The sequence below is a fragment of the Stegostoma tigrinum genome, chromosome 9 (genome assembly GCF_030684315.1).
Source record: "Stegostoma tigrinum isolate sSteTig4 chromosome 9, sSteTig4.hap1, whole genome shotgun sequence".
In the NCBI taxonomy this organism is placed as follows: Eukaryota; Metazoa; Chordata; class Chondrichthyes; order Orectolobiformes; family Stegostomatidae; genus Stegostoma; species Stegostoma tigrinum.
Genome location: NC_081362.1, coordinates 27918409 through 27945691, shown reverse-complemented (window position 1 = coordinate 27945691; position 27283 = coordinate 27918409). Strand labels below are relative to the sequence as shown.

Genomic DNA, 27283 nt, shown 5'->3' with positions numbered 1-27283 from the left:
AAGGTCCCGACCCGAAACGTCAAACTTTCTTGCTCCTCTGATGCTGTTTGGCCTGCTGTGTTCATCCAGCTTCACACTGTGTTATCTCAGATTCTCCAGCATTGGCTGTTCCTACTATCTGTGACTGGAATAATGTGATAGGTTTGAGTTGCATGCCGAGGGTCTAACCAAAATAATAAGTAATCCAAAACTGTACAAATTCCTGAAGACAGAGAGATCATAACAATTTATGAATGTGATGATGTCAAACAGGTCTGCAAGTAAAATTTTACCGATACAGAAATGCGGTGGGGTCACATGTAGCACGACATGAACCCAAGATAACGGTTGAGGCCACCTTCACAGGTACAAAACTTGGCAATGATAACCAATGAATGGACAACAGATGAATGAACACCGTGCAACAATCACCAGACAGCAATATTCCCTCCCAGTCGGAGAGCGCTTCAGCAGTCAAAGACACTTAGCCTCCGATCTTCAGTTGCGTCCAAAGCGGCCTTTGAGACATACAACGACGCAGAAACACAGTATAAATGGATAGCCATGTACCCATGAAGACTGTCTTAACCATGATCTTGGGTTCACATCAGGCTACATAGGACCCCATCACACCGTTCCATATTTGTAAAATCTTCCTTACTTTCCTATTTTGACACCTTGATAGATTGTATGATTGCTCTACCTTAATTAGTTTGTACCGTTTGGATTACTTATTATTTTGGTTACCCTTGGCATGCGACTCACACAACTGTCATGTTATTCCAGTCATTTGGTTTCTCTACAGCACCACCTTATTTTTAAATTTTTTTGTAATTATCTCTCTGCCTCAATTAGTTGGATTATAGGTCATTCCTTTGTTATTCAGGTGTTGACATGTCACTCACACCTTTTGGCACGGACAGTCACTCACACCATTCACATGATCTTTTGATCTCTCTGGCTATAAATTCTGTGTCTGTATGCTGCTCTCTCACTTCACCTGAAGGGGCTACGGTCTGAAAGCTTTTGATTTCAAAATGCTGTTGGGCTATAACCTGGTGTGGTGTGACTTCTGAACTTGAAAACTATGCTAACTTTTACAATATAAGGAATTTGTGCATAGTAATCTCCCACAAACTGAAACAAAATAAATGACTAGTTACATTTGTTTTAGATGTTGGTTGATGGATAAACACCGGCCAGGATATTGAGAAATTTCAAATGAACTCTCATTTTCTTCAAATGTTACCATAGGATTGGTGTGCAACTGATGTTTATCAGATTGATTCTGGGGACAAGATGACTGGATAGAATGGGTCTGCATTCTCTGGAGTTTAAAAAAAATGAGAAGTGATCAATGGGATACAGAAGGATTAGAAAACTGGACGTTAAGAGGCAGTTCTCCAAGGCTGGAAAACGTCAGGATAGAATGTTAGCTTCTTAGGGCCAAAATGAGGAGATTTCTTCACTGACAGAATTGTGAATCTTTGGAATTCTTTACCACAAAATGCTATGAAATGCCCAGTTGAAGAATTCATTTAAAGCTAACAGCAATAGATTTTGGGTGCTAAGGAAATTAATGGATTGGGTGAAAAAGGAGAGTCGATATTCATGTTCAGCCCTGATCTTATTTAAGGGACAAGCAGGCATGAGGCACTGTATGGCCTTAATACTGCTAGGATGTCTCATGTCAGTTTGTTCAAGTTGATCATATGTAATGGTCTTGATCTGCATGCAATGATGGAGGCACATTGCCTCATTAGTCCGTCTGGATGTTGAAGTCATTTTATTATTCTCTGAAGTCTGGTGCTGATTGTGTCAGTGCCATCTAACTGAGTTCGTATGAGTGATATGACTGAGGCTACTGCAGTGACTGTGCATCAATTCCGGCCAGATTATTTAAAGAGTTTTCCGGATGCGTTGCTCTTGGTGGATTTTCTGATGTCAAATCACCTTTACAGTTCACTCAGTAGTACTTACAGTATTACTACAGGACATACAGTAATACTTATAATTTAGCTTTCTATTCTCTGAGCTGCCCACCTGTCTTAAAAGGTACTTAGACAAGGAGCTTGCAAATCTTCATGCTGCAGCATCAACAGCTAGAACGGGGGGGGAGGAATGGTCCAAGCCTGATTCAAACTCTGAATACTCCCCTAGAGCCTGAAAGTCTATGCCAAGAGGCGCCACTTACCATTCAGCATCTGCAATGTGCTGAAGCAGAAATATCTTTTCCAAACTTACTGGATCTCATTCCTTTGTACTGACCTCATTACTAGTCAATGTCTGCTAATATGTTTAAATATAATGCTCTTCCCCAGTGACAAAGCATCTATAGAACCGTTTGATCAGGAATCAGACATGGCCTCACGAATAAAGTGAAACCTTGTTTGATCTGCTGCTCTTTTAACTTGAATTGCTAGCCCCAGCTCAAAAATAATGATTAGTTTAGTTTCCAATTTAAAGCTCCAAACCAGAATTAAAAGAAAATAAGAAAATGAAAATTAAGCAGAGGTTTTTACAATCCACTTTAGAAGTACTGTATTAGCCGTAAGCACTTTGGAATCTCCGAGCTTCAGAGAATCCCTACAGTGTGGAAACAGTCCATTCAACTCATCAAGTTCACATCGACCCTCTGAACAGCATCCCACCTAGACCCTGACTCCCCTAATCCTATCCTCGTAACCTCCATTTATTGTACCTAATCCACCTAGCCTGCACATCCCTCGACACTATGGGCAATTTAACATGGCTGATCCACCTTACCTACATATCCTCGGACTGTAGAGGGAAACCAGAGCGCAGAGAAGAAACCCACATGGACACGAGCAGAATGTGCATACTCAACACAGATAGACAGACGTCAGCCAAGGCCAGAACTGAGCCCAGGTTTGTGGCACAGTGAGGCAGCAGTGTTAACCACTGAGCCACCATGTCACCCCTTATTTATATATTCCTCTACGTGTACATTCCTAACATTTCTTGCGACACAGACCTCTAGTTTTCAGATACCTGACTGAAACCTGCACATTGCTTCATCTACTTTTAAAATTTCACAAGAAGGCACAATAAGTCATTGAGTCTGCACTAAGTGCACACCCTAGATTGTAGAGTTTTACACTGATGAGTCAGAATCTCAAAATAATACAGGTATTTTTAAGCCCTTCATTCTAAAATTGAATTTGAAAGAGAAGTGATACCAAAGCAAAGTAACTGCAGATGTAAATTCAGTGGTTGAGTGGCAAAACATACATGTAGACTGACAGACTGTAACACCTGGAAATGCCAGAAGAAACTTCAAAATGACAGACAGCTACCTCTGGCAGATGTTTTTATGTTTTATCCCACCAGGACAAAAAAGACGTCTTGACACAAGAGTAACTGAAGAATCAAGGTTTACTATTTCACATTACATTGCCATTTGTTTGCACCTAAACATCCATAAGACAATTCCATCGGTGGAAATAAACCACAGAAATACGGTGACATGCTTACCCCGCTCTCTTTAACCAACAGATTTCCTGCATGATGTTCTTCTAGGTTCTGTGTAAAAAGAAGAAGCCTACTGTTTGCTTCAAGAAAAGAAATGATGGCAAAAAAGTTTAGTATACTGTTCCTTTTGCCAATTTCAGTTAAAATCCTTTCCAAAATATCAGCTGCTTGAGGATCCGGAACAGCTTCAAAAATCAGAACAATGTACCGTTCAGCAGTAGCTGCAAAATACAACATACAAATCTTGGTCAATGTGCATATCCCTGGAAAAAAAAAGAGTTACGTTGGTGTTAAGTGCCAGCTATTTTCTGCATTATCCATGTTGTATTATGAAATAAACACAATGAATAATTTTCAAAAAGTACATGATAAATTGCTACTCTGGGGATCTACTGAAGATGAGAAGTAAAACATTGGTAGGACAAAACAACTGGTATTTGTACAGCATCTTTACTGGAGTTTGCATCAACACACTTGGTAGAAGAACGAGGGAAAGTAGATTGCGAGAGTCATTATAGACTTTTAAAGGCAAGATCAATCTTGATGAAGTGAATTTTTAAAAAAGTTTTAAATAATGAAGAGGGAAACACATACTGATGGTTTTTACATAAACCACTAGAAGACATTTGCTAAAGTCCCTCAAAAGCTTAGGTTCTGAAGGCAAATTAGTGACATGGTTAGGAAACTGGCGGAGAAGCAGATCATAGAGTGGGGAAGGGCCAGATGTGACAAGTCGAAAAATGCAATAAGCGGTGTTGCAGCCTCAATTATTTTCTGTATTTATTAATAACTTGAATGACATGAGGGAAAAACACTTACAAAGCTTTGCTGATGATCGAAAGAAAGGTTGCATTGAGAGATTTTACAGGGAAGCGTAAAATAAAAAAAATAACAGACATTAATGGATTTAGTGAACAAAAAAAAAGTGGATTTCAAAGCACATAAATAAGATGTCACTCACTTTGGATCTGTAGAGGATAAGTCAGTATATTTTCTAAACACTGAAAACTGAAAAGCAGTAAAGTTCCAAGGTGACTTAAGAGTCCACTTATATAGATCATTAACATATCATAAACAGGTATAGAAAATAATCAAAAGTAGTGCATGATCTTCAGCTACAGAGGACTAGAATACAACAGATTTGAAATCCCACCTCATCTGGATTACTGCATTTAGTTCAGAGCACTACATCATAGGAACGAAGCACTGGCCTTGGGAGGGGGTAAACTTTACATTCATAGAACGATGCAGAGACTCCAAGGGTTCATTTGTGAGAGATTAAGAATATTAGGGCCGCACTCACTTGAATTTACAATGTCAAAAGGGCAATTTGATTGAAGTTTTCATGACATTAAAATGGAACTGAACGGTAATGAGACAGAAATTATTAAAATGGATGGATTTGAGAAACAGGCACAGTAAATGCAACAGAGGAGAACATCACATAACATGAAGGATAAGACACAGGGAAAAATTTAAGTTATGCCATGCTTCATTTAAATTTGATCAATCAATTGTTCTTCAACCTATTTCTAAATATAAATGTCCATCTAATCAATGGAAAAATACTAGGACAGCTCAGCCCCACTGAATGCTCATCTGGCAGGGAGATCACAACATTAGTTAAGAAAAATCACAGCCAGGAAGAGCAACAATATATGTTAAAGTACAATCAAGAAAAGCTGAAATGAGGAACAGAAGAGGGATAATCAAACATTGTGCAGTGTACCACAGAATTCCAGAAAGGAAGATAACCATGTCGGCAAACCTCAGAAATGCAGAAACAATAGGGCATAATAGCAAGGGGTTCTAACTGTTCTAATTTAAAATAATTGTTACTGGTATAGAGGGCACAGATTTCCTGAAGTTGTTTCATATCAACATTTTTTTGTTAGCCAGTATTCAGCAAGCCTAATTATTTGCACATTCCTGACCACAACTCAGTTGTATTCATTGTATTTGTAGAAAAAGACAAAGATAAACTAAGAATCAGTGCTTAATTGGAAAGGGCCAATTTTACTAATTGGAAATGTGATTTTTGCTAAAGTGGATTGGATAAAAATCATTTTAGAATGAACATGGAGAAATGAATGAAATCGTAAAATTTGAAACAGTAGAATTAAAAAAGGGCAAGGAAATATGATTAATTGATAAACTCTTTCAAAGAGCCAGATGCACATAGAGGGCCGTATTCTTCTGTGTTCCAACATTATCATTCTGTGAAGAGATCAGGTTTTTAAACTAATATACGTAGAGACATGAAGAGCAACAGAAGGAGGAGGCTATTCTATTTCCACAAAGAGCCTATAATCCTTCACTTAAAAAAAGTGCAAACTGCCTTAGTTCAATAAAAACAACCTGTACTGATGGACCAACATTAATGCAGTGAAATGTTCCAAAGCATTTCACTGAAATTTTGCAATGAGAGATATTTAGGAATATAGTCCAAGAGTTTAAGATCGAGGCAGCTGATGGCACAAATACCAAAGGTGTAGAAATAATAACTGGGGGTGAATGAAAGTTCAAAATTAGGGTCCAAATATCCGAGGATTTTAGGTCACAAAAATGGGCTGACAGGAAGGTCATGGAGGAGAATAGGAATGTGAATATAAAATAGCAAATTTGGAAAATCAAGTCAAAGTTAGGTCAGCAACTAGTGGTAATGGTTGAATTATTAAGCATACAGGGGCAAGTAGCACTTAAGTACAGTAATATTCATATAAAAGATCAAGCAGCTTATATGCATTTATGAATTTAACTTGTTTCCTGCAATGGATTATACTTACTGTTCCCCTGAGAATCAAACCAGCTCTTTTCTTTGCTCATTTTGAGGGACGATCGTATATTGTGGCAAGCAGCAGGTGTCATTTGCAGAAAAAGTACCGGTAACACACGCGAACCACACCATTCACACATAGTGAATTCTGATGCTTTAAAAACTACCTCCTGAGATGACTCATTAGGTACTGCAAAGGAAGAGCATTTATATTACTGCCTTCTCTTTACTTTTTGTACACGAAACAAATTTTATTACTGATTTGATTTTAGTTTTAACAAAGAAACTACCAACAAATGGGTAGAGAATTAATTCAACATGGAAGAAATTCAAACTACATTCCAAATATAAGGAAGCTCACTGCTACTTTAAGTGATCTAATGCTGCTTCTGACTTCATTGACCTCCAACATAGCAATTCAGAATTGCAACATTTTAAGCAGTTTGGTTGACAGTTGGGTATGCACTGTTCTTGTTAATGTAAATAAGCTACAGGAGGATATGGATTCTTGAGTCTTACTGCTGATATCAATTTACAGTATAAATAGGCGTACAGAGAACACGACAACTTAGCTGATACACGGTTCAACCAAGGAACTTATAAAAAAGATTTTGTAAAGCTACAAGTTAGTAACTTTGTCAAATCAGCTGGAGAACAAATTTTTCAAAAAAGGTTACAAACATCAATTAATTTACAACCTAGTTAATTATAAAATTGTTCCAAATAAAATAATGTTGGTAAATTCTTCATGGTATCCATATAGATTAACATGAAAAAAGCACAAAAATGCTATACAAGAACAAGATTAGCACAGTAGAAAGAAAACAAATCACCAAATGGCAAATGAAAATTAGTTTTCACTGGGCAATAATCATTACAAAAAAACGCACGTGTATATTTTGATTCATTAGGTCAGCATTCTGCACAATTTACTTTAGGCATGAAATAAATTTTTCCTTCGCCAGCAAATGCTAGGATATAGGTTTAATTATTTGACAAGTTGGATTTGGAGAAGTGGTTTAGTAGTTAGATGTTGGAGTAAAACTGTTAGGTTTCTTCCCTCTGTAATCTTTGTGGATGTCAAGAAACGTCAACCCCAAAATGGAGGTTAATTTTGTTTTAAATCTCCAAAAAGGTGTCTTTTATTTTAAAAAAGGAAAATAGCCAAACAACTTTTCCCCCATTCAAACTATTTCATTCTCAAATTTATATGGAGGTTGTACATTTGATCTTGAGTTTTATAGTTCATTGATTTGCAGTTTTAGACATTAATTGAATCGACTTACCTCCCATACTGACCTTGATGAAGTCAAGACTGAACTGAAAGCAGAAGAGTCTGTTTTTAGTGTTTGCAAATCCAACAACTTCAGCTGTTAAACAGCATCAACAAAAAGATTTAACAAAATTACAACACATCTCTAACGAACAGCAATTTTCAATAAACCTTTATTTTTCTTCAAACAAACTTCAAATCTAAATTAAAATCAAATAAGGTTTGTTACATACTTTAGATGACACCATTCACTATTAGAAACATACACAATGTCTCCTTCTTCAACAAGCATTGCAACAGGACTTGCCCATTATCAAACGAACAGCTTCTGATCATCACGGGTGCTCCAACATGCCTGTAGTTTCAGACACCCACTAAATGGAGTCTCAGAAGCCCAAGTGTCCTACTTCTTACAATAGGACTGGTCCAAGGTTGTCAAAAACCATCAGATTTAAATTTAGAGATAGTAGAAACTGGTGCTGGAGAATCTGAGACAACAAGGTGTTGAGCTGGATGAACACAGCAGGCCAAGCAGCATCAGAGGAGCAGGAAAGCCGATTACAGGGCCTAGACCTGAAATGTCAGCATTCCTGCTCGGCCTGCTGTGTTCATCCAGCTCTGCGCTTTGGTAACTCAGATTTAACTTTAATTGGGCTTTGGTGTCTAAGGCCCAGTCTAAATTCATTGGCTAAAATCAAAGACCTGTTAAAAACCTAAGGAACTGTAGATGCTATAAATCAGGAACAAAAACTAAGCTACTGGAAAAGCTCAGCAAGTCTGGCAGCATCTGTGAAGGAAAAAAAAAGTTAACATTTCGGGTCCAGTGACCCTTGTGCAGAACTGGGGAACTGTTTTGAGGAAGGGTCACTGTACCCGAAATGTTAACTGTTTTCCTCCTTCACAGATGCTGCCAGGCCTGCAGAGTTTTTCCAGCAACTTTGTTTTCAAAAAAAAACTTGTCTTGGTAAAAATGCTGCTTTGCCTGCTAAAAGCATAGCCTTTTCTTACAATGTTTCAATTTCAAGAGCTCATCTGTTACTTCCTGCAGACAATGTTCTTTTTAATCTCCAAGCTTAAAGGGGCCACGCATTCTTCCCCCAATCATTTTGCAAAAACTCTAAGTGCCTTCTTTCCAATCCATGAGTACTATATCAATTTCAACACACGATAGCTGCAAATATATTTTGCAGCTTGCCCCCACATCCAAACCTTCAACTCCTTTCTGGATCAAAACTTCCTACAATACAGACTTGAAAATGTTCAACAACTTCAGCCTGTAATGCTTTCTGGGAACAAACTCTGAAGGCTAATGATCTTCAAAGACGAAATTCCTCATTATCTCAATTCTAAATGGGATACCCCCTCTTTTCACACCATGCTTCCAAATTCTTTATTCACCAACGAGGGGAAACATCTTCTCAGTATCCAACCTGTCAACTCATTCAGAATTTTGTATTTCAGTACAATTTCTTCTCATCCTTTTAGACTTCAATAATACAAGAATGAATGAGCCTAAACTTGCTCTGACCTGTTTCCAAAAAGTACATCCCTTCTTAAACAAAAGAGGTCAAAATTGGACACAGTATTCCATGTATGATCTCACCAATACACTGCACTGATCTGGTAAGACCTTTCTACTTTTATATAAAAAATACTGCAGATGCTGGAAATCAAAATCAGAAACAAAGAAACAGAAACAGAAACAGAAAGAAACAGAAACAGGTAGGAAAACTCAGCAGATGAGGCAGCATCCGTGGAGAAAAAAAACAGAATGCACGTTTTGGTTCAGTGACCCTTCCTTAGAACTCCAGCTTCCCATATCGTGTTTCCGCTACAAAATATCTGTCCATGCACTTGACCTATCTATGCACCTTTGCATTCCCTTCACCACTTGCTGACCCTAAGTCGACATTATCCAGGGCAGAAATGGCTAGCACGAGGGGTCATAGTTTTAAGCTGGTTGGTGGAAAGTATAGAGGGGATGTCAGAGGCAGGTTCTTTACGCAGAGAGTTGTGAGAGCATGGAATAAGTTGCCAGCAGTAGTTGTGGAAGCAAGGTCATTGGGGTCATTTAAGAGACTGCTGGACATGTATATGGTCACAGAAATTTGAGGGTGCATACATGAGGATCAATGGTCGGCACAACATCGTGGGCTGAAGGGCCTGTTCTGTGCTGTACTGTTCTATGTTCTATGTTCTATGTTCTATTATCCTTGAAGAAGGCTAACAATGACATAAATTCAAGGTTTTGCTGAAGGCTTGCTTAGGTTTTTGCATTGCCGCCCATCATCAACAGTCAACTGCATGGATCCCACTGAGTATCACCCAGCCATCCATAGTCAGCTACACTACTCAGCAATGACATAAAATCAGCTATTCAAACCTGGCACAGTCTTCTGTCCCATACATACTTGCTACCTGCCTTTTACATTTCAGCCCAACTGCTAGTAGCCTACTGCTCTCCTGAGACTCAATTGTTGTCCATGGTTTGGTAATGCCAATATCTTCTACACAACAAAGTTGGTTTTAAAAAGACAACGGCACGGAAAATTATTCTTGCACCTGGCAGTTGATCAAAGTTGGGAGATGATACAAACATCAACAGGTTTGTCAGTTTTCTTCTTTAAGGTGATCTCACACTTTAAGTGAGCCGCCCTCCCTACTCCTGGTTTGGCTTGTTGTGTTACTGGCTCTAAAAAACAACAATTATGAGTGTTCCACATGCTAAGACATCATTTCATTCTATCATTTGGTATCAGCTGCAGCTTTGTGGATAAATCTCTTACTTGAGACAAAAGATGGACATATAATCCAGCTGATGCTACTGGGCAGGACCAAAGGAGAGCTGCACTGCCGTAAGCACCACCACCAAATTAAATAACTACGCTATTGAATAGATGCAGAAACATTTTAAAAGAGGGACAGGAAAACTTTTCCTGGTGCCCTGGGCAACGTTCATCATCAATCGTCACATTGCAATTTGTAGGACATTGTGTTAACTCCTTGCTGTAATTCTGACAGTTGAAGTGACTGGACTTCAGAAGGTTGTAATGTACTACTACTTGGTCTACTTCTGAAGTCAAAGAAACTACATAAATCAAAGTTTTCTTTTCTTTTTTCCTCTTTCCAAACCTCCTCTCCCTTCTAACTCTGCTTGTTACTTCTGCTTAAGGTGTTCTCCTACTTTTTCCTCCTACCTTCCACCTTCTAAGTGGCAGCACAGATTGACTTATGCTGCAGTCCAATTGCTTAAACAGTAAATCACACTTGCCCTTGACCCTCTGTGTAACATTAAGGAAAATTGACTGGTTAACATTCACTTTGGAAAAGGATTCTAAATATTCCAGTAAAACAGTCATCTGCAACCTGCGAATTGGCACCAATTAGAATTGGAACCTGCTGATGCCAATGTTTCTCTTTCTTGACCTCTCCTCAGAAATAGTCTACAGAATCACAGTATGGATTTTGTTCTATTTGAAAGTAAGTCCATTCTGTTCCTTGAAACTTGAATTTCCTGCCTCATGTTCACATCCGAACACATGGTCAAGTTCATTTTTTAAATCCACTATCGTGTGGAAATAAAAGACAAAGCTCCAACAAAATGGAAACTTCCAAGAACATACTTACAATGACGGGTTCCAATACTGTTGTGCGAAAGCTTCCTATTCGTATACTTCGGCACTTGAGGATAATGCTTTCACAGCTATTTTCCACTTGCAAACTAAGAGCATCTGTGTGTGTCTGAGTAACTTCAAATTTTCTTTTTTTGCCTACTGTGTCATGATAAGAATTTCCAAACTGTAAAGAGAGTAGAGACGAAGAGAGCTTTTAAATGCATACTAATAACCAAAATGTTGTGCAGATAGATATGGACTTTACATATATCTAATTAGGTTAGGAAAAATTACAAATGAGTTTCTCCAACATTCTGTTCATTACAAATGAGATACTTTAAGATAAAATCTTTGTAGAATCTGAAACAAAGAAGTTAATTATTATTAATGCATTCTTATGTCTCATCTCTATCCCTCGGCTTACTTCAGTCAGTACATGGTATAGGAACTAAACTTCATGCAGCTATTACCATGGAAGATAAACGCTTTTTATATAAACTGATTTCTGGAGCAAATTAGAATTGCATCTTGGCACTATCCATGCTACTAGATTTATTGACTGTAAACAATTTTAGAATTCATATTTTAAGTGGTTTCAATGTCGACTTCAATCACAAAAAACATAAAACTGTCTGATGGAAATTCATCTTTTTCTGCTTTGTGAACATGGTGGGTGATGCAAAATGTGCAGAAACCAAATGGAAGTGGACTTCATACATTTGGTCAAGGTTATCCGACCTGGTTTAGGATAACACAGTCTCTCAATCAGTCAATGAAATAAATGAGCAGACATGTTACTTATCTTTTCAATGTTTCTTGTTTACAAAGAGATCAGCCCTGATTTACAGAAATGCACGTGCCCTAAAGTCTGAGAAATTACAAACAGTCACATTGACTTTGTTTCACTGTTCAGTCTCAACTACATTTACATGCCTAAATTTTGTACCCCATATGCTCTTAGCCAACAAATGTTCTACTTTCTCAATGGTAAAAGGTTGAACTATCCTAGCATCTTCTGGAAAACAAAATCCAAGTTTTTATTGGTCTTCATGTAAAGAGGGACCTTTCTACCTTTAAAGGTTAGGATCCCTCATTCTAGATTCCCCATTAAAGAAATTGCTTCCATATAATTACTTCCGTTGGCTCCTTATAACATCTTAAAGCGGAGCAATCAGGTTATTCCCCAATTTTCTACAATCAAGCCAAATTTATTCAACCTGCCTTCATAGTTTGACCCTCAGATCAATCTGCATCACGCTCAATTCCAGAGGCAGAAGAACACCGCATCATCTCTGTGGGAACAACAGTGTGAACAGCCCAGTTTTCCAAATTTGGTGGGAAAAATTATGACCGTGATCAGGATCAATTCCTATAGGCTAAGCATTTCACCTATAAATTAGAAGCTGCATCTTTATTCTCATATACCCTTACAGGACTGCCCCTGGAATGGATAGTTACTCTGCTTGTTGTAATTAGTACAGTATTAATTAATGTTACTAAATCATTTTGAAATGAAGTACATCACTTCATTCCAACTCCCCTTCTTGCTCTGAAGCATACATTTCGATTGAACTCCAATCCTCATCTTGTTTGCATGGGTTTGCTCTTACCAGAGCTGGCCACTTTTTTCTTCAGAAAAAGCTATCGACACCTATTTCAACCAAGCAGCAAACTCAATGAGCTCTATGGCATAATCTATCCAGCACCAGAAAAATTGCAAGTGAACTTTCCATACAGATCAGAAGCTACTCAGGCTGCTTTAAGAAAAAGCAAAATTACAGTATACTGTCATTTTTACATGGACTGGCAGCATACTGAAGTATACACCAAGAATGGAGAAATGAAAAACAGATTAAAAACCTTGGAAAACTACATTCAATTTGAGACAGAGAGCGTCATAAACAATAACGTAAATTATGACATTTCCTTTTCAAACTGTTTACAATAACCTGTTTAAAAATTAGTAATTATATGATGCTTCGCACAAATATGAAAACAGAAGTTGACTTTTAGCCCTTTGTGCGAGTGGATAATTAGCAACTTACCTCCACATTCCTACTTTTGTTCAAAATTGATTTGGTGAACAAAAGTATGATCTCAGATTTCAATCACAGTCAATTGCTACTTATGGATGTGAGTTTAAACTTCTACTGAGAATTCTTACGACATCTACTGAATCCACACTGGATTACCCCATATAGTAGAGTACACTACAGAGTAATCCAGTCAGTCCTATTCCTCCACTCTAGTTCCGTATGCCAACAAGTTTATTTCCCTCAATTTTCTAATCAATTTCCTTTTGAAATCACTTACGTCTTCACTTTCACCACCATTGCAGGCAACAAGCACTAGGTCTCTATCATTCACTGCATTAATAATGTTTCTTCACATGCCCTTGCATCCCTTGGGCAAAACCTTACCCATAATAGAAGCAAAAAAACTATAATCTGGATGAGAGTTCGCTCGCTGAGCTGAAAGGTTAGTTTTCAGATGTTTCGTCACCATTCTAGGTAACATCAGTGAGCCTCCGACGAAGCGCTTGGTGTTATGTCCCGCTTTCTATTTATCTGGTTAGGTTTCCTTGGGTTGGCAATGTCATTTCCTGCGTTGATGATGGCATTTCTTGTTCTTTTTCTCAGAGGATGGTAGATTGGCTCCAAATCAATGTGTTTGTTGATGGAGTTCCAGTTGGAATGCCATGCTTCTAGGAATTCTTGTGCGTGTCTGTTTGGCTTGTCCTAGGATGGATGTGTTGTCCCAATCAAAGTGGCGTCCTTCCTCATTTGAAGGAAAGGATACGAGTAATAGTGGGTCATGTCGTTTTGTGGCTAGTTAATGTTCATGTATCCTGGTGGCTAGCTTTTTGCTTGTTTGTCCAATGTAGTGTTTGTCACAGTTCTTGCAAGGTATTTTGTAGATGACATTTGTTTTGCTTGTTGTCTGTATAAGGTCTTTTAAGTTCATTAGCTGCTGTTTTAGTGTGTTGGTGGGTTTGTGGGCTACCCTGATGCCGAGAGGTCCGAGTAGTCTGGCAGTCATTTCCGAAATGTTTTTTGATGTAGGGGAGAGTGGTTATGGTTTCGGGGCCCGTTTTGTCTGTGTTTGGGTTTGTTGCTGAGAAATCGGCGGACTGTGTTCATTGGGTACCCGTTCTTTTCTTCTGCTCTTCGTAGTCCCTCTGTGCTGCAGTGTGTGGTGGCTCGTTGGAATAATGTTCTAATGCAGCTTTGTTTGTGGGGTGTTGGGCTGGTTGCTCCTGTAGTTCAGTATTTGGTCCGTATGTGTTGTTTTCCTGTAGACGCTGGTTTGAAGTTCCCCATTGACTGTTTGCTCTACTGTGACATCTAGGAGTGGCAGTTTGTTGTTGTTTTCCTCCTCTTTTGTGAAGGTTATGCCAGTAAAGGGTATTATTGATGGTCTTGAAGGTTTCCTCTAATTTGTTTTGTTTAGTGATGACAAAGGTGGCATCCACGTAGCGGACCCAAAGTTTGGGTTGGATGTTTGGCCGAACTGTTTGTTCGAGTCTCTGCATTATTGCCTCTGGTAAGAGCCCTGATATTGGAGATCCCATGGGTGTACCGTTGGTTTGTCTGTGGGTTTTGTTATTGAAAGTGAAGTGGGTGGTAAGGCATAGGTCCACTAGCTTGATGATGTTGTCCTTGCTGATGAGGTTGGTGGTGTCTGGTGTACGTGTCTTCGGTTCTTCTAATAGTGTAGTCAGTGTTTCTTTGGCCAGGTTGATGTTGGTGGATGTGAACAGGGCTGTTACGTCAAAAGGAGACCATCATTTCATCCTCTTCTATTCAATAACACCCTTACTGGCATAACATTCACAAAAAAGAGGAGGAAAACAACAACAAACTGCCATTCCTAGATGTCACAGTAGAGCGAACAGTCAATGGGGAACTTCAAACCAGCGTCTACAGGAAAACAACACATACGGACCAAATACTGAACTACAGGAGCAACCAGCCCAACACCCCACAAACGAAGCTGCATTAGAACATTATTCCAACGAGCCACCACACGCTGCAGCACAGAGGAACTACGAAGAGCAGAAGAAAATCACCTATACAGCATATTCAAAAAGAACGGGTACCCTATGAACACAGTCCGCCGATTTCTCAGCAACAAACCCAAACAAACAGACAAAACCGGCCCCGAAACCATAACCACTCTCCCCTACATCAAAGACATTTCCGAAATGACTGCCAGACTATTCAGACCTCTTGGCATCAGGGGAGCCCACAAACCCACCAACACACTAAAACAGCAGCTCATGAACTTAAAAGACCCTATACAGACAACAAGCAAAACAAACATCATCTACAAAATACCTCGCAAGAACTGTGACAAACACTACATTGGACATACAGGCAGAAAGCTAGCCACCAGGATACATGAACATCAACTAGCCACAAAACGACATGACCCACTATTACTCGTATCCTTACATTCAGATGAGGAAGGACACCACTTTGATTGGGACAACACATCCATCCTAGGACAAGCCAAACAGAGACGCGCACGAGAATTCCTAGAAGCATGGCATTCCAACCGGAACTCCAACAACAAACACATTGAGAAAACTAACCTTCTAGCTCAGGGAGCAAACTCACATCCAGAACCTCAACCCCAGCTACAAATCTTCTCAAAATTCGCTAAATTATAATCTAATCAAGCAGAATTAGCATGCCTTTGTGAAAGGGAAATCATGTTTGATTAACTTATTATAGTTTTTGAAGGAAGTCCCATCTAAACTGGACAGAGGGGAACCAGTAGGAGTGTTGTAATTTGATTTTTCAGAAAGCATTCAACAAGATTCTTCAACTTGATTGAGATTTCTTAAGAGGTAGCAAAGAAGATAGACAAAGGCATCTTGGTAGATCTTGTCTATACGGATTTTAGCAAGGCGTTCAACTCTCTTCCACACAGTAAATTGGTAGCTCGGTTTGGTCGTATGGAATCCAGGGGGAGCAAGCCAATTGGGTACAAAATTTCCTGGAAGGTAGGAAACAGGTGTGGTGGTAGAGAGTTGTTTTCCAGACTGGAGGTTTGTGACCAATGATGTGCCACCAGGATCAGTTTGGATCTACTGCTATTTTCCATTTATATAAATGATGTAGATGCGAATATAGGAGGTATGGTTGGTAATTTTGGAGATTATGTCAAAATTGGTAGTGTAATAGACAGCAAAGGTTATCTTGGTACAGTGGGATCTTGATCAGATGGGCCAGGAATAGCAGATGGACTTTAAATTTAGACAAATGTGGGATTTTGCATTTTGGTGAGGCAAACCATGACAGGACTTCTAAACTGTTAATGGTAAGGCTTTGTGATGTGCTGATGAACAAAGAGACCGAGAGGCGTTGGTGTATTATATTTGTCCCTTGAAGATGTAGTCATAAGTTGACAGGATCATGAAGACGACATTTGGCACTCTTGCTTTCATTGGTCAGTGTACTGAATATGGGAGTTGGGGCATCAACTTGCTGCTGTACAGGATTTTTGCAAGCCACTTTTAAAATAAGGCATTCAGTTCTGACCATACCCGTCATAGGAAAGATGTTATTAAACTTGAAAGAGCTCAGAAAACATTTACATGGATGTTGCTGGAATTGGAGTTTTTGAGCTATAGAGAGAGGCTGAATAGGCTGGGGCCTTTTTTCCCCCCTGGAGGGTTGGAGACTGAGGGATGACCTTTTATAAATAGAAACTTGTAAAATCATGGAAGGACATGGATAAGGTGAATAGCCAAGGTCTTTTTCCAGGGTAGGGGAACCCAAAACTAGAGGACATGGGTTTAAGGTGATTTGGGAAAGATTTAAAAGGGGCCAAAGAGGCAAACTTTTCACACAGAGAATGATGGTCGTATGGAATGAACTGCCAGAGGTCATGGTGGAGGTGGGTACAATTACAACATTTAAAAGGCATTGGATGGGTATATTTCCTAGGGTGGAGGTAGCTTTTACGAGGGGACATAGTTTTAAAGTGAAAAGAGTTAGATAACGGGGAGATATCAGAGGTGGGTTCTTTACTCAGAGTGGTCGGGGCGTGGAATGCATTGCCGAAGAGGGTGGTGGAGTTATCCTCAATAGGAGCATTTAAGCGGCTCTTAGATAGGCATATGAATGATAGTATAAACGTAGCAGCGGGGGTTAGATAGACCTTTGGTTTTGGGTAAAAGTTCGGCACAACATTGTGGGCTGAAGGGCCTGTACTGTGCTGTACTGTTCTATGCTTTATATTCTACGATCCCTGCTTCTTGCAATCAAAAAAACGTGAACAGTTTTTCTTTGTCTAACTTATTTAAACCAGCCACAAGCTTGTACACAATAAAAATTTCCCTTTAACCCAGGATGAACAATTCCAATTTTATCACCTTAAGTTTGTAGCTGAAACTCACATTCTTGGAATCTTTCCAGCAAGTCTCCTCTCTATCCTCAAGGACTTTCACGGGTTGTCCCCCCCAGGGTCAATTTCTCCATTTGTGGTTTGACCAGGGATTTCTCTCAGACACAATCTCTCTCTGTACACGGTACCTGTTCTTGGTCCTAATATCTTAGAAAGCTTTGAAAGGCCAAGAAGGAACTATGTTGTGCCTAATGGACGACTGTTTCTCTGTTCTTTCTCTTTTCTTCTAACCATTGCCTAAAATTCTGTTTCTGTTTTACAGCAAGGGCAGCATTGTGGTTCAGTGGCTATCACTGCTATCTTTCAGCGCCAGGGACTCAGGTTCAATTCTACCCTTGAGCGACTGTGTGTTGAGATTGCATATTGTCGCAGTGTCTGGGTGGGTTTCCTCCAACGTGTTCTGGTTTCCTTCACCAGTCCAAGGATAGGTGCAGGGTTGGGTAGATGGATTGGCAATGTTAAACTGCCCATAATGTTCAGCAATGTGTAGATTAGGTGAGTTATGAGGAATGGGTCTGGGTGGGATGCTCTGAGGGGCAGGATGAACTTGTTGGGTCAAAGGGCCTGTTTCCGCACTGTAGGGATTATTTTCTATTCTAGTGCCAAATTCAGATAACGCTATTGAGAAAAATAACAGCAAGACAAACAGTGATCTAAGAAGATGATTACCTAATCCATCTTTTCCAACCAAGTCCTCCACTGCTCACTCATTCTTTCTGCAAGGACAACGGCACGAACGGAATTCAAATGGAGTTGATCCCAGGTTTTCATAGAATCCCTACAGTGTGGAAACAGGTTCTTCGGCCCAACAAGTCCATACCGACCCTCAAAACATTCCACCCAGACCCATCCCCCTATAACCCACCTATCCTACACATCCCTGAACACTACAGGCAATTTAGCATGGCACATCTTTGGACTGTGGGAGGAAACCAAAGCATCCGGAGGAAACCCACAGAGACATGGGGAGAACACGCAACCTCCACACAGACACTCAACAGAGGGTGGAATCAAACCCTGGTCCCCTGGCACTGTGAAGCAGGAGTACAACCCACTGAGCCACCGTGCCGCCTCAATATTAATGCTGGTGTTTTTCTAATAGAACTCCTTTCCCACATACAATCAGGAACGAAACACATCCCTCCCATCATGTCCTTTACAAAATAACTTGTGATAATTCTCTAGGTCGAAAGATGTCAAAATTCTTTTGACTTGTTACACCATTCAAATGAAATTTACCACCCTTCAAAATATTGATTATTCCATCTACTGATATCAACTTCTATCTTGGGGAATAACGCAGTTAAACCATAACAATCATCTCTCCTATGATGTACTCCATGGAACAAAAACCGTTTTGATAATGGAGTCAACTATTGCCCAGTGACATAATTCTTGCCAAGTGAAAACATTCCACAGCACTCGTCTGAGAAACCAGGGATGTTTCTACGGTGCCCCAGTCAATAATGATCATAAAACCAACACTACAATCAACAGATGATCTGATTATTTTGTCACACTGCTGTTCCTGAGAACTTGCTGCTTTCAAGTTAGCTGCTGTATTTCCATCAGTAACTGTATGTAAAACCTTTTTTAAAAAAAGTGCTATTAAAATTAAAGGATTTTTTAAAAATGTTGTTTCATTGTCAGCAAGTAATAGAATATTTAGAGCTTTGCCTTTTTATTACCTTGTCTTTCATTTTGGCCTTTCTTGGTAAAGTAGCTGTAGATTCCACTTCTGTGAGTATGTTTTCTGAAATCTGTTCTGCTGCTTTCCCATCAGGAGGTTCCTCTAAGACAGGCTCTAAGGGTCTAGTGGAGGGCACAGGAGAAAGACTTGCAGTGTCAGTAACTGTACCAGAACGAACACTGTCCATTCTGCTACTTCCAGTACTGGCATTATCATCTTCTTCCTCTTCATCACTGGACAGCACAACTGGGCAAAAATTACAAAATTAGTGCACAGAAGCAGACCTAGCAACATTTCCCCAGTTTTAACAAGGAAAATTTCACTCATACATCGCAATATCATAAAGCAGCTGCAATGTGTAACAAACAGCTCAAAAGCAACTTTGTAAATATAATTCCATGCATCTTATGCTGTTAAAGATGATACTAATTTTTGCTTGGAATACGTTTCGGTCACAGAACAAAACAGACAAATGCAGAAGTGCGAAAAGGGATGTGACACCAATTTAGTCAGATCATGGATGAGCCGGGACCAAATCACCTTTGCCTATATCGCTTAATACCTTATGTTAACAAAAGTCCAATAATCTCTGTTTTAATTTTAACCACCAACTGAACAACAATTTGTGGAAAATTCAAAGCTTGTTTTGCAGGTAGAAATGTTTTGTAATCTTACCCTGAAAGGCTCAATCTTTAAGCTATACTTTAAAGTCCTACACTTAGCAATCAGCAGAAATAGCTTCTCACAATCTTTTCTATCCAATTCCTTAATGTCTTGAAAGGTTCCATCAAATTATCCTTTAATGTTCTAAGCTGTCGGAAATACAACTTATCTTTGCATAATTTTATCTTCTTATTTTTGGGAGCTGGGCCTCACTGTCTATGCTGGCTGTAATTTGCCATCTGTAATTGCCCTCAAGAAGATGGTGGTAAGTTGACTTCTTGAACTGCTGCAGTCCATTTGATAACAGCTAGACTTGTATTGTAAGGGAGGGAACTCCAGGATTTTGACCCAGGAACACTGAAGGTATGTAGACACAGCTCCAAGTCGGGATGGCAAGTGACTTGGTAAAGGAACTTGCAGGTGGTAAAGTTCTAAATGTGTCTGCTGCACTTGCCCTTCTAGATGGATGTACTCGTGAGCTTGGAAGACACTCAACAAGGAGCTTTGCTCAATTTCTACAGTGAACCTTGTAGACAGTAGACACCACTTATACAGAGCATAATTGGTGGTGGTAGAGAATGCTTTTTGAAGTGGTGTCAAACTAGCAAGCTGTTTTGTCCTGGATGGTGACAACGTTCTTGAATGTTGCACTTGTATTGCATGCATTCAGACAAATGGGCAGTACTCCATCACACTCCTGACTTGTATCTCGTAGTTGGTGGACAGGCTTTGGACAGGCAGGTGGTGAGTTACTCATTGCAGTAAGCCAAGCCTCTGGCCTGCTTCCATACCCACAGTACGTATATGGCTAGTCCAGTTCAGTTTCGGGTCAATGGAAACCACCATGTTGTTGGTATAGGGATTCAACAATGCTTATGTCAACGTGCAATGGTTAGATTTTCTCTTGTTAGAGATGGTCATTTTTTAGTATTTGTGTCATGCCAATGTCATTTGGCACTTGTCACCCCATACCTAGGTATTATCCAGGTCTTGCTGCATATGGACATGGACTTCTTCAGTTTCTGAGCAGACACAGATTGGTGACGAACACTATGCACTCAATGAACACGCCCCTTTAGATGTCATGATGAAGGGAACTCTGTGCTGAAGCAGCTGATGACCGAGCCTGGGACATTACCTGAGGGGCGTTTGCAGAGATTCCCTGGAGAGACCTCCAATCACAACTATCTTCTGTTATGCCAGCAGCACATTTGCTCTGATTCATATCCACTCCAGTTTTGCTACAGATCCTTAAATGTTGCAAAAAGTTAAGAGTGCAATCAAGCAGCACATGCTCCCAGGGCAACTCACATTTGACTGTATATCACCAGACTGCTACTCCTGTTGGGCATATGAAATAGGACACATCCAGTTATGGTGATGCTGTTGTCTGAGGCATTGCATGCAATGTATGCTTCCATGACCAAGATTTTGTCAGGTTGCTGCTTGACCAGTCTGAAAGACAGCTCTCCCAATTTCGACATTGTTGGTAAGGAGAACATTGCAGGGTCAACAAAGCTGGGTTTGCTGTTGTCGTTTTTGATACTCATGCGATCTGCTGGGTTTAATTTCTTCTGAGACATTCTAGCAGTTTATAAAGCTGAATTGCTTGCTTGGCCACTTCAGAGGGCAATTATGATTCAACTGCATCCGAGGTGGATAACCTTACCTTTGTCTAAATTGAAGTAAACTCGTCACAGATTTGATCAATCACTCTTGTTACTATAGTGGTTAAATACACCCTACTGATTTTCAAATTTCAATCTGCTTTTGGGATTTTCATGGACAGAAAATGTTTTCACAGGAAAATAAAAACTGATTTAAAAATGGCTGCAGTGTCACCTGACCATAGCTTCCTGAAACTTGACTCAAAGAACAGTATGATCGCCTCCGAACATTTTTATCAAGAAATTGAAACTAGTCAAAACAAGAAAAGGCCAGTTTCATCCATTTGATTTAGACCTTTATGAGTTGACATGTTGGATAAGGAAGGCGATGGCCTAGTGGTATTACCGCTAGACTGTTAATCCAGACACCCGGATAACATTCTGGGGACATGGGCTCGAATTCCACCATGGCAGGTGGAATTTGAATTCAATAAATATCTGGAATTAAGAATCTAATGATGACTGTGAATCCATTGTCCATTCTCAGAAAAACCTCTCTGGTTCACTAATGTCCTTTAGGGAAGAAAACTGCCATCCTTACCTTCACTTTGCAGAACATTTATGTTCTGCTTGCAAAAAAAGACCCTGAACTACCTGTTGCCTGCCACTTCAATGCACCACCCTGCTCCCCGGCCAACATCTGTCTCTGGCTTGCTGCAGTGTTCCAGTGAAGCCCAACGTTGGCTGGAGGAACAAGACCTCATTTTCCATTTGGGAACCCTACAGCCCACTGGACTCAATACTGAGTTCAATAATTTTAGGGCCTAAGCTCTCCCATGTCCCAGTCCCCAGCCCACACACCAGGCCTTGTTACCATATAGCCTGCCACTACATACCCCATGGTTGTTAGTCACTAACAGTCCCCATTAACAACTATTCACCCTCTCAGCCTGATCGTTAGCCACTCCTTTGTCTGTCCAACCGTCTCTCTCTCTTTGGGCTCTCTCCTATTGTTTACTCCCTACTCCATCCCCATCCCCTTTTTATTTGCATATAAACTGACATTTTCCCAGACGCCATCAGTTCTGAGGAAGGGTCACCAGTCCCGAACGTTCTATGTTCTATGTTAACTCTTTTCTCCTTCACAGATACTGCCAGATCTGCTGAGCTTTTCCAGCAACTTTGGTTCTGTGCCATCCTTACCTGGTTTGACCAACATGTGACTTAAGACCCACAACAATGTGGTTGACTCTTAAGTACCCTATGGACAATAATGCTGCCTAGCCAACGATGCCCTCATCCCGCAAAAGCATAAAGAACAAATATTTTTCAAAATGCCTGCAAGTGTCAGGCTCAGAGGCAATTAACCTGAACATGGGAGGGAGGGTGGCAGGCATAGTGGTAATATACAGCACTTGTGAGCGGATTGGTAAAGACGACCTTCAGTACAAAACTAAAGTGGCTTATGATATAGTTTCTCACAAAACCACAGAATAGGATATCTTAAGTCAAATCGACCTTGCATTACTAAAGACATGCCACCCAGACCATAGAAGCCTTATTAATTGCTAACCGATAATAGTAAACAGGGCAGAACCTTACCAGGCCACAGGATATTCAGGGGTAAAGGTTACAAGGTAGGCAAGTGTGACCGCATGTGTGAACAGGCACTGCATGTTTGAATCGATTCATAGACATTACATACACAACGACTTGATGTAACCAACACGGTCCAGTTAATTGAACTATGAATTTGATCTAATTTATCTACAGACCTAATGTAACTGACTGATTAGTCAATTGATTTACAGACTCAACGTAGTTACCTTGGTTAATTGACTTACAGACTTTATATAAAATCAATTGCATAGTAACAGTTTGTAGAATTACATAATTACAATATAAGATACTAGTATTGTGCGAGTCTTCTGTAGAGTCAGCTCAACTGTCCTACAGGATGATGTGAAGCTCCTCTATGTTGTAATCAGTTACCACTCGAATAAACTGCTGGTCCTGATGAATTCCCCGATGCCTTCAGAGGCCTCTTGCCTCAGAGGCCAAGGTCACTCCTACAACTCTTACCAATCTTTACAGATGCACCAGAAGAAGCAACCTATCTGGATGCATTACAGCTTGGTATGGCAACTGCTTTGCCTAAGACCATGAGAAATTACAGCAAGTTGTGAATGCAGCCCAGTCCATCATGAAAGCCAGCGTTCCTTACATTCACAGTGTCAACTCTTCTTGACGCCTTGCGAAAGCAACATAATCACAAGACCCTCCCAGCCCAGTTATACTCTCTTCCATCAGGCAGAGGATTCAAAAGTTTGAAAACACGTACCAACAGATTTAAGAACAGCTCCCCTGCTATTATCAGACTTATGAATGGACATCGCATATATTAGAGGTGATCTTCACCTTGAGTCCCAGTAGCTGTAACACTATATTCTGCATTCTGTTCTATTGCTCTGAAGTAGAACATAGAACATAGAACATAGAACAGTACAGCACAGAACAGGCCCTTCAGCCCACAATGTTGTGCCGACCATTGATCCTCATGTATGCACCCTCAAAGTACTTATATAACGTATGATTTGTCTGATTAGCATGCAAAATGATACTTTTCTCTATTGCAGTAGATGTGACAATAATAAATCAAAGTAGGAAGACATGGCAAATGCAACAAGTGTGAAATGTGTCATTTTTATGTGTGAAAAAATTGCAAAGACAGGTATAAAGTAGATACAGTATATGAAGTGTTTATATATGTGGGCAGGTTAAAGTATCTGTGCATGTTGAGAACAAAATCATAAAAGCATATATGTTTTTCTTGACTTTATTAATGGAGGCATAGAGTACAAAAGCAAGGAAGTTCAATAAAACTTTGAAATACTGGTTCAGCCTCAACTAAAGCCCTGTTGTTAGTTTTGGGCACCACACTTTGGGAGATAGAAAGGGGACAGAAAAGACTCAAGAATAGTTCTGGCAGGGGGAATTTCAGTTACATAGACTGGAGAAATTGGGTCTGTCCAACTTGAAGAAAAAGGTTTAGAGAGGATTTGTTCTAAATATTCAAAATAATGAGTGGTTTGGTTAGACAAGATGGGAGACATTCTATTGGTGGAAGGATCAAAACTAGAGGATGCAGACTTAATATTGATCAATAAAGCAATCCTGACACGAAGAAAAGTTTCTCCATGCAGCAAGCATTTAGCATTATTTTACAAGTCCTGACAAGAACCGTAGGTTGTGATCTGGTTAGGGATTGGTAACTGTTTAAAGCAGTTTGGGAATCCCAAATCCTCATTAAGATAAGCCACTTGATTTCACATATCAAGTTACCATATCAAGACCAATAAATAAATTAGCATTTATCATCAATCTTAAAGTACAAGATCCAATATTAGCATATGGTAAATATGAATTATCAAGCATTATATGGTCAAGCACTTTCACCTGTACATTAAGTGGCAGATACAACCAAAATTTTATAGAAACCTTCCCAGATGTCAGTAATTAATGAGCTACAAAAATCTTGTTAACACTTTGATGTTCTTCCAGAGGCTTTTCATTCCTTGCTCTTAAGGCACTATTTCTCAACTCCCTCCAATGTCACTCCCAAGTTCCTGAAACCATACTCACCTGGGGGCAGTCCAAGCTCATCTCCCAAACGTGTCATAACACAGACTGAGGCTAATAGCCAGTTCCATCTCATCATCCTCCGGGCCTCTCCTGCTCAGTTTACAGGAAGCCAGACACTGCACCAATCCACTGCTTGGAGTCTCCTCTTCCTGGTCTCCACCATCTAGGCTGTGGTCCCTACCTGGTCTTTCAGGAGATTTATCCTTTCTTTCTGGTTCTTGTTATCCTTGGTGGTGTCTTGATTTCTTCAGGTGTCAGTTGTTTCTTTCATAATTCCAGATTCATCTTCAACTTCCTCTTTTGGAACCAGTTCTGGATCTTGTGGGCTCTTTTATTACACAGCTCACAGTAGGTCCCATGACACCTGGTTTTCACTTGCTTGGTTAATGAACATCTGATTGTCCAGATGGCCAGGTCCTTTAAAATGTTTAAGAGGAATGCTGGTCCAAACGTGCATGGCCTGCCCACTCTGTGCAGCTGTCAGGATTCTCAGCTACCTATGGACACCTGGGAACATGCAAAGTTAATTTCATAACAATTTGGTATGTAATGTCCAGACAATTGAAGCAGGATCACAAAGTTTTTAAAAGGGAATTGGATCATTATTTACAAAAGGAAAAATTTGCAGGGCTACAGGAAAAAGATAGGGAAGTGACAAGAGGTGAACTACTCCTTTAGAGGGCCTGCATACAGATGACTAACTAAATAGTCACTTTGTGTTGCATCCACTCTAGAATTCTAAACCAATACTAATCAGCAAAAAAAAATTCAAGTGACCTCATCACCTTATTCCCAAGCATAGAACTACATAATTTTTCAGCTACAGATGTCAGGCTAACTTATATACAATTCTCTCCTTTCCCTCTCTCACCTTTCTGAAATAGATAAAGAGACAACATTCTTAGCTACAGAGATGGCTCCCAACGGAGAAATCTGTGGAGGATTAGTTAGGGTAGTTGCAAAGTACTCACCTATTTATTTCAGAATCTCTATGACGAAAACAATCTAGTCCTGGGGATTTGTCACTCATGCTATTATTTCCTTTTTTTTTGTACGATTGTTGTCACTCGTCTTTTCTAATTTATCCAGTCACTAACTTTTGTGTTCTTTTTCTTCTGGATTTGTGCAGGTCTCTCACTTCTTTCATCATTAATAGCATCTTTCTCCTTGGGATAACAACTGGCTCTGTGTCACATTAAAATTTTGAGCACTAACCACTCAAGACTGGTTGCTTTATCCAATAAAGGAACTGTGATCAGATTATCCTGGTCTATAAAACTTTCACTCCATTGGTCATCATATTTAATGAATCATCCTCCATTAGTCCCACAACTTTCTGCATGTTGAACAAATGAAAGAGGACAGCATAAAAACAGGCCCTTCAGCCCTCCAAATCCTCTGCTGACCATCATGCCCTAATTATTCTAAAAACAAACCTGCCATTTTTCCTTCAATATGCCTCTATTCCTTCCCTATTCACATACCCATCTAGGTGCCTCTTAAATGTCTTCAACGCGCCCGCCTCCACCACTTCTTCTGGCAGTGCATCCAGGCTGCTATCACAGTCTGCGTGAAAAATTTCCCTTGCACATTTCCCTTAAACTTTGACCCTCTAACCTTGAGCCTGTGAATCCTTGTAATTGAAACTTCAATGCTGGAGGAAAAAAAAAGCCTCTGACTATCCACTCCATTTATGCCTTTCAATTTTGTAGACCTCTATCAGATCTCCTCTCAGCCACCATCTTTCCAGTGAAACTTTTTAATCTTTCCTTACAGTCAATGCCTTGGAGACCAGGCAATATCCTGGTGAACTTTCTCTGCACTCTCTCCAAAGCCTCCACATCCTTCTGGTAGTGCAGTGACCAAAACTGCACACAATACTCCAAATGCAGCCTAACAAGGGTTATATATAGCTGCAACATATTTTACCAACTCTTATATTCCACGCCCTGGGCAATAAAGGCAAGCATGCCATATGCCTTCCTAATTACCTTGGCTACCTGTGTTGCCACTTTCATGGAGCTGTGGACCTGCACACCCAGATCCATCCAAATGGTCCAAATCCATCCTAAGAGTTCTGCCATTTACAATATAATTCACACCTAAATTTGATCCTTCAAAATGCATCAATTT

General features: G+C 39.9%; 1 protein-coding gene across 10 annotated transcripts in view; it reads right to left on the bottom strand.

Moving 5' to 3' along the window:
• senp6a (SUMO specific peptidase 6a) overlaps positions 1–27283 on the bottom strand; it is a 167892-nt gene that overhangs the window by 39283 nt on the left and 101326 nt on the right. For all 10 annotated transcript variants that reach the window (XM_059648441.1, XM_059648439.1, XM_059648440.1 and 7 more), the window contains 5 exons: positions 19237–19484; positions 11148–11318; positions 7534–7567; positions 6258–6437; positions 3475–3692 (listed from right to left, as the gene is read on the bottom strand). In XM_059648441.1, coding sequence (XP_059504424.1) covers positions 3475–3692; positions 6258–6437; positions 7534–7567; positions 11148–11318; positions 19237–19484 — 851 coding nt within the window. The remainder of the gene's footprint in view (positions 1–3474; positions 3693–6257; positions 6438–7533; positions 7568–11147; positions 11319–19236; positions 19485–27283) is intronic.